At 43.4% G+C, this 8,877-nt stretch overlaps 1 protein-coding gene across 3 annotated transcripts in view; it reads left to right on the plus strand.

The window, feature by feature from the left end:
- BVES (blood vessel epicardial substance) overlaps window positions 1-5,316 on the plus strand; it is a 37,932-nt gene extending 32,616 nt beyond the window's left edge. For all 3 annotated transcript variants that reach the window (XM_019442984.2, XM_019442982.2, XM_019442983.2), the window contains exon 8: window positions 1,433-5,316. In XM_019442984.2, coding sequence (XP_019298529.1) covers window positions 1,433-1,557 — 125 coding nt within the window. In that variant the 3' untranslated portion in view covers window positions 1,558-5,316. The remainder of the gene's footprint in view (window positions 1-1,432) is intronic.
- The last annotated feature ends 3,561 nt before the right edge of the window (window positions 5,317-8,877 follow it).

An 8,877-nucleotide genomic window follows, 5' to 3' on the forward strand; every position in this document is an offset into this window, starting at 1 on the left:
CCTTGACCACTATGTATGCTGCCTGCCCCTGTGCTGTGTGGCTCTGCTGGCCTCGCCCCTCCTCCTCAGCCCTGCTGTCTGCTGCTGACTCTTGCCAGGGATTAACAGCTGATCTTGATAAATTTCTTACAGCAGTTCTTCCTGTTTTAGCAAGTTTCCATTATCCTCCCTTGCTCTATACCAGCTATTTGGAAAGTCAGGTTTCACCCATTGTTCTTCCATTATCAACCTCACAGCCCGCCAGAGTTCAGCATTGGCTAATTGACAGAATACCGTTCCATCCGTTCCATCCTTTCCATCCTGTTAGAGGACAGCAAGAGGGCCACACGAGTGTGAGTGGGGCCGATGAGACCCTGACGCAACAAATCCTGACATTGAATTTGGAAACTGTGTGGAAGGGAGTTTATGCTGTCCTGGGAGTTGTTCATTAAGCACCTTGATAAGTCTATGTACCTATTTGTAGTAACTTCTACTCTTACTCTGAAACCGTATTTTTTTCTGCATCAATCATGGTGTGTCTTATGTGGTAAATGCTCAATGAACATTTGACAAATGCATGGACAAATGAGGGACTGACTATTGTTTTTTATATATATATTTATTTTGAGAGAGAAAGAGACAGGTCGTGAGTTGGGGAGGGGCAGACAGAGAGAGAAGGAATCTGAAACAGGCTCCAGGCTTTGAGTTGTCAGCACAGAACTGGGCTCAGGGCTCGAACTCATGGACCTCGAGATCACCACGGGAGCTGAAGTCGGACGCTTAACCGACTGAGCCACCTAGGCACTCCTGAGTCATTTGTTACTTAGCTCCTTTGATGTAAGGGCATCCTACAAGGCTTTAGGGATGCCCCTGCCCCATCTGCTACTTGAGATTGTATTTTCTTCTACCTGCTTCCCCTGTCCCTGTCACCCTCTCCTCTCATCTACTTTCCTCCTCTCCCTCTCCCATATCAGTCCAGGAAGTGACTGGGCAGGTGGTAGCAAGAACTGTTGTTTTAGGTGGTGCTCTAGATGGTGTTAGCTTCCATAGCTTCAGGATGGAACTATTCTTTATGGAAATTAGGAGTTATATCAGCTTTTGAGGAACTCAAGTCACCATGTATGATATTAATGCAGAAACATGCATTCTGAGTCCTAATCAGACATTAGGGCAGCCCACTGGAAACTGCGTGTGTTTGAGAAGCTCATATCATCCAAGCATGTATAGTGGAATCCATTCCACGCGTGTTCTCATGACTGAGAATCGTTTCTTGACCTCGTTGTTGTATTGAAATATTGAATCGCAAATACAATCTGTAGAGAAGTTGCATTCCCGGTGCCAACTATAGATTCCCAGAAATTTTACTTTCCATTTGGAGATAATAACTGACACATCACACCAACATCAGGGCAGGCTGTCCATTAAGTGGTTTTTCTTTCTGTGTCTTTGACAGATGTGCCATCCCCACACCAGCGGGGCTCTGCCAAGATGAAACCAATAGAAGAAGGGGTGGAAGATGACGATGAGGTCTTTGAGCCCGCGTCTCCAAATACATTCAAAATCCATCAGTTGCCTTGATCAGACAGCGGGGCCAAGTTACCAAGATGGAAACTGTCTTGAAGAGATCCTGAAAAATACCAGCACTTCTTCATGACTCATTGATCACTCTGCTTGAGCACTGGTGGTCTGTGGGTAGGAAAGTAAGGAAAGGTCAAAACCTGCAAAGGTTATTTTCGCTCTCCTTTTTATTGATCAGCTTTTTAAGCAGTTGTTTTACTGAGCCTTCTGACTAAACCTAGTTCTATTTTGAGATATATATTTTCACAGTATTTTCTAGATATATTATTGTTCTGACTTAGCACTCTGTCAATGCAAATGCCTTTTCACTTACTTTCTCCAAGTTGTGGTTCATTTTCCTCACGTTTTTTTCTCCACTGTGGCAATGGGGTTGTCTATTTGATAGTTTTAACGAAAGTATAAGTTTGAAACCGAGGTTGAGATGGCATTAGAAAGCAGGGATTCTCAGGCCTTGTTTAATTGATTTTTTAGCTGGAAATTTTTAAAGAAAGATGTGATTTGACTGGCGTTTTTTATGTGTTTCGTTTTTGTTTTTCCCCCTCCCAAGTCAGACACATCACTCCACTAGATCCCCTTACTTATTTGAGCATTGTGTAGATAGCTTCATAATGAACAAAACTCTTCAGACTTTGCACATTACCCTTATATCATGCTATTTATAATCGGGTCTGAAACCCAAAGCTGGAAAGATAGCAGATGGAAGGATTCTGAGCTCAGTTTGACCTATGGCCAAACTCGACTTACCTGTGATTTGGGGCCATCTTGTCCCACACACCCTGGTGTGGGGAATATGCTTTCCTCGGGGTAGGGAGTCAAGTGGCCAAGCAAATGTTACAGAGTGAGGTGATTGAAGGAGCAATTTTTATTCTTTGGTCGGTATTCTGAGGTTTCAGACTGTTCCTCCAGAGCAATCGATGTCTTTTTAAAATGTTTGCCAGATACCCAGTGCCAGGGTTCCAAATGTGAACACAGCTTTGGGGGCAGACAGTTCCCCATCAGTCAGGTGATGGGCACCCAACCTAGATGTTGCAGTGAGGGCTTTGATTCCAGATCTCTCTTTTCTACTAGAATCATGTTTCAGGAAACAGTGGCATTTATGGTGGGAGATAAGAAGTTTGCTGAAATCGTCGGTCAAACAGGGCAGTGTGACTGTGGCACTCAGTTGGGTGAAGCCCATTCATTGATTGGCTATGCTATGTCATACATCATGTTGATTTTATTTTATCCACCAGAACCAACTTGAGTCAGTCCCCTGTTATATTAAATAGCTAAGAAAAATTGCAAATGAAATTATTTTCAAGTGAGCTGAGCCAAAAACAACATCTCTTGCCAAGAGGTGATTTCTGTTAGAGAAGGTAGATAAGCTAGTCTGGGGTCACCTCATTTTCCTAAATCCATTTTTTTGAGGCTAATTATTTTAGTAATTTCACTGGATGTAAATTTACATGCTCGGCCACTCACTAAGAAGATTTCCACAGACTGGGAATTTGGCTCCTAACGTCTTTATCAAATGTTGATTTATTAACATCACAGTAGAAAGGCTGATTTCACTTTCCTATTAGAGTGGCCTCGTCAGTTTTCTACATTATGAATTTATTTTGGGGAACAGAAGCACAGATGAACGACTTAGCCTTGGCTTTAAGATTGTAAAGATTCATTCGGGTGAAGTCTTTTTGCTGTGCCCGAGATCACATGTGTGGATAACTATAATGTAATGGCGTTAGAACTGCTTTCCTCTAACTGTTAGAGTAAGGTCATGTAGACCATTTAGTTTATACACGCCTAAGACTCATTTACAAAATCACTCTATAGAGTAATTAGAAATTACATCCTTCCCTGAATAGAAAGTAATTTTAGATTCTGCTGAGGCTGTGTTTTTAATGTTCTTGTGGATTCACAGAACCTTGGGGTTTCCCTAGCCTGACCCATCTTCAGGTATATCTCACTTGGTCAAGCTCAGACATTGGAAAGGGTCATCTCTCATGATCAACCTGCATGTGTTTAGAGGTTTTTTTTTCTGTGAAGCTGGGAACAAACATTTTTAAAGGCACACTGAAAAAATTAGATGATGTGAATTCATTCGCTGTTTTTATTAAAATCCGTGTGGGCGCGTGCACACACATCCGTGTTATTGAAAACAAAGATTGTAATCTCAAGCATAGGAATCTGAAAAGGGCCACTTAGCCTGAATGGGAAACATAAAACTGTTTTTAAATACACACCTCTCAAGACAGTGAGACTTGGGGAAAAGGAGACGCAAGCCACTGAGGAGCCCTCCCACATAGACTTGATAGCAAAGAAGCAAGATAAGAAAACAGAACAGTTTTAAGTGTAAGATCTCCTATGGGTGACTTTGAATTCATTTGTACAAGTGAACAAGCGTATCTTTGTATAAGGCATAAATACATAGACAAAAAAAACATGTTTGCTGCCAAAACCACCACTAAGATGCTTCCTGTGTTTTTTGGTGTCCATTTAGCTGTGTGACCAAGGTTCAGAAAATGATCTGCAAAAATTGTTCTATATATAACCCCAAATCTACTATGTTTAATTGTAGCATTGAGTCCACTGTATGAATCAGGAGTGTAACATTTATACCAGAATATATGTGTCATTTGTAATGTTTTGAAAGCCCTCATATTTCTATTTATAAAATAATAGCAGAGATACTAGATAAAAACTCAATGATGTTTATGTATCTTAAATTAGTAACAACGGGTGCTATATAATGGTCAGTTACCAACTGTTGCTTTCTGAGATCTTTTCCACTTCTCCCTCTAGTTCAATTGTCCTTTTGTCATTGGACACCTTTGTGCTTTGCTGCTAATTCGCACGCACTGGCAGATGCCAACTTCTTCATGTTTGGCTCTCCTTCCACACGTCTGAAGCTTTTCTGATTTTATAACTCGGAACTGCTAATTCCTGCCTTCTGGGTCCTGTCATGGGCCCAAAGACGGGGCTTCTTGGATGCCAGAAAAAGTCTTCGGGGAGAGTTGTAACCTACACATTCTGCCTTGTCCCTGGTGCACCCAGGCAATGACTCCAGCCTCCAGGGAAGACTGTGATGCTGGTGCATGTGTGGTAGTGCCCAGCAAGCACTCGGCACACAGGTCAGTCCCTGCATGCCCGCGTCCTGCCCGGTGCCCTCCTCCCTGCAGACCCCACAGTGCAGCCTCAAGGGGTCACAGTTATTTATTTCTTTTATCCATTTCTTTGGACATTTCTAAAGCCTCTCTCCAAAAACCTCTGACCTTGCCATGCCTCGGTTTCCCTTCCCTTCCTTTTTTCCAACCCTGGTTTCCCAATTTCTGTTTCTCATGATCCCCAACCAGAGTGATTAGAAATTCTCACCTGTTCGATTCAAATTCCCAAGGACCTGAAAGGATAGAATACTGTGTAGGGAACTCAAGGTTGCAGTGTGGTCACGGCTGTTTTCTCACTGACAGCCTTTCTTCGATTCTCATAGAAGCCCCAAATACCTTGCGTGTGACGATATAGTGTCCTTTTAAAAACCTGCTTTTAAGTACTATTTACAGGTTATTCTGTTATACTTGCAACCTAGTTTTAAAGTACACGAGGATTTTATTAATACTTTATACAGACACGTTTATAGGAAACTCGCTCTTTCTGTTTTTAGGTGCCATTTACATTGATGCCATTTACTTTATAATCAATTTACATTTTGTCCGAATAGAGCCTTCTGGTTTGAAATATCTTCATATACTGTCATTTGATCAAATAAATTTCTTACTTAGAAAATATGCATGTTTTTTATTTCATTCCTCTTACATATAGCTGGTTTGCTCTGACTCCATGCCTACGGGCGAGGATTGGTTCAGTTACCTTCAGGTCGTGGGATTTGCTCTGGTTTAGGAATCTGAGCAGATGTACAAAGGGGGTGGTCTTGGGTCAGTTCCACTTAATTTCAGAGCTTTGCCATCTTGGCTCCCTTTGGCCACAAAAAGAGGCGGCATGACAGTGTTGACTAGATGCAGCAATTGAAAGCCTTCAGAGTTTCACTATAGGGATATATAGATTTCAACATTTTCCTCCCCTTTATTTGAACATTCTCTTCTAGTTTCATAAGGTTTAACAACAGAAGGAGTCACATGAAGAAGGCAGAAAATCACCCCTGGATCTATTGTGTGGTGGGCAAGAGAGACCAGTCTTCTTATTCTGTTTTTTTACTGTTATTACTTTAATATTTATTTATTTTTGAGAGAGAGAGAGAGAGAGAGAGACAGAGACAGAGCATGATTGGGGGAGGGACAGAGAGAGAGGGAGACACATATTCTGAAGCAGGCTCCAGGCTCCCAGCTGTCAGCACAGAGCCCGACAAAGGGCTCAAACTCACGAACTGTGAGATCATGATCTGAGGAGAAGTTGGACGCTTAACTGACTGAACCACCCACGTGCCCCACCAGTTCTCCTATTCTTGAAGGAACCTACATTTTCTTCCCTCGTCTGTCCTAGGAATTGGAATGGGAATTTGAGAGCCCATCTCTTGGCCCTTCGTAGTAGGTCCTTGGCACCCAAAAACTTGTCCTGATCAGCCCCAAGACCAGATCCAAATGGAAGGGGCATCTTATACTGCCATAAAAGGAATGAATGATTCTGCTGCTCAGTAAGCCATGTCACCTAAACCTAAAGTCAGGTGCCGAGCCCCGAACTTCTGCTGAGCTAAGTTTGGGGCAACTTTCCCTTTCCTAAGTCTGTGATATGGTACCTAAGAGTTTCCATCTGTGTCCACTTAGGGGTTTCCTGTGGACAGATGTGGCTATAGCGCATCATGAGGTAAACTTGACAGGACTTAGGTATGGGTCTGTGGGAGCAGATGTGGTGAGGGAGAGGGCTTCTCAAAGATCTATGCCTCCAGTTGCTACTGTGATTTCCTGTCTAGGGACATAGCATGGCACTGGGTTTGAGAGGACTAAGTATACTTTTGTCATGCTGAGTTTGAGGGGGCTCAGCAAGTAGGTAGTTGGTTAAGTCAGTCTGGAACTCAGTGGAGGGGTCTGGGCTGGAGACACAGATTTCTAAATCGAAGATAGCACGGTGAGATTGACAGCTTCCCAATACATAAAGATTTTTCTGATAAGGGGTGTGTGTGTGTGTGTGTGTGTGGGTGATGAATGGGACTTTTTGATCTTCTATTTTGAAAAGATGTATTAATATTTAGAAATCTGTGTAATTCACTAAGCCAGTATTTTCTTTTTCTTCTTAATGTTTATTTTTGAGAAAGAGAGCGAGAGCAAGGGGGCGGCGCAGAGAAAGAGAGAGGGAGACAGATAATCCAAAGCGGGCTCCATGCTGACTGCAGAGAGCCTGATGCAGGGCTCGAACTCACAAACCGTGATCTCACGACCTGAGCCAAAGTGAAGGGCTTAACCAACTCAGCCACCCAGGTGCCCTTAAACCAATATTTTCTAAGTGACCATGCAGGATGTTGCAAAATATCATATAGAGATAAGATCCATTCCAAGTGCAATCTCAACCACTGTAACAGCAGAAAGGGGTCGTTGGTACGGTTTCAGATTCTGTATTACAACTAACCTTTAAGAAACTGTCACTTTTTGGGGTGCTTAGGTGGCTCAGTCAGTTGAACATCTGACCTGGGCTCAGGTCGTAATGTCACAGTTCACAAGTTCGAGCCCTGCAGTGGGCTTGCTGCCATCAGCACTGAAGCTGTTGGTGCAGGGCCCACTTCAGATCCTCTGTCCCTCCCCCTTCTCTGTCCCTCCCTCCCTTGTGCTCTCCCTTTCTCTCAAAAATACATAAATATTTTTTAAAAACGATCACTTGTTGGGGCGCCTGAGTGGCTCAGTCGGTTGGGTGACTGACTTTGGCTCGTGTCATGATCTCATGGTTCGTGAGTTCAAGCCCCGCATCGGGCTCTGGGCTGAGAGCACAGAGCCTGCTTGGGATTCTGTCTCTCTCCCTCTCTCTGCCCCTCCCATGCTCATGTGTTCTCTCGCTTGTGTGCTCTCTCTCTCTCAAAAGTAAATAAACATTAATTTAAAAAAAAATAAAAATAAAAAAATAAAAATAAAAACGATCACTTGTTGAGTATCAAGAATATCCACAAGTATCTCTAAAGGATATTAAAATACTCCTCCATGAGGCCAGACTGTCTTCATGTAAGGAAGCAAAATGATGCAAAAGTAGGTGTGAAAATCCAGTTCTGTGTTCCATTAAGTCAGACTTTCAAGAGATTTGCAAAAGTGTAAAAAGAAAGAAAGAAAGAAAGAAAGAAAGAAAGAAAGAAAGAAAAGAAAAAGGGGCGCCTGGGTGGCTCAGTCAGTTAAGCAGCCGACTTCGGCCCAGGTCATGATCTCGCGGTCCGTGAGTTCGAGTCCCGCATCGAGCTCTGTGCTGACAGCTCAGAGCCTGGAGCCTGTTTCAGATTCTGTGTCTCCCTCTCTCTCTGGCCCTCCCCCGTTCATGCTCTGTCTCTCTCTGTCTCAAAAATAAAACGTTAAAAAAAATTAAAAAGAAAAAGAGATTTGCAAAAGTGTAAAACAATGCTCTTCTTGTTTTTTTTTGTTTTGCTTTGTTGTGTAAAATAGCTTTTTTTCAAGAAAAATGTTTATAATAACATGTAATGAGGTTTTTATTTTTATTTTTTAATTTTTTAATGTTTATTTTTGAGAGAGACAGAGTGTGAGGGGGGAAGGGGCAGAGAGAAAGGGAGACACAGAATCCCAAGCAGGCTCCAGGCTCTGAGCTGTCAGCACAGGGCCTGACATGGGGCTCAAACTCACAGACCGCGAAATCATGACCTGAGCCGAGGTCAGACGCTCAACTGACTGAGCCACCCAGGCACCCCTATTATTATGTTTAAATACAATAACAAGCATCACCATCCTCTGAGCGCCTCCACACCTGGCCTCTGTAGCTGTCCCCTGGCTCCTGCATTAGAGCCCCAATGTCTTTCTCTGACTGGGGCCTCGCTTTTGCCAGTCAATCTTTGTGTTAACCATCAGAGTAACTTGAAAATTTGCAAACAGAAACGGGCACTTTCTTATGGAGCCTCCTTGTGTGCAGAGAAAAGCCTGCATTCCTAGTGGGGCCACCAAGCCCTCCCAGGTCCAATCCCTCCTCCCCTGCACACTAGCCAGGCTGGTGACTCTGCACCCTTCTTCGAGCTCAGCACACACTGGCTCATCCGCCCGAAATGACCACCATTCCTGCGTGGGCAGTGCCCTGGGGATAAACTGTCACTCTCCATAGAAAGGCTCCACAGCTGACATGGGAGCAGACAGGATCAAGGACATGTGCTTGCCCTGGGCACGTTCCTAGTTCCACCTGACAACTAGGAAA

This window comes from Panthera pardus, unplaced genomic scaffold, assembly GCF_024362965.1.
Source record: "Panthera pardus isolate Hobbes unplaced genomic scaffold, ASM2436296v1 HiC_scaffold_17, whole genome shotgun sequence".
NCBI classification, from domain to species: Eukaryota; Metazoa; Chordata; class Mammalia; order Carnivora; family Felidae; genus Panthera; species Panthera pardus.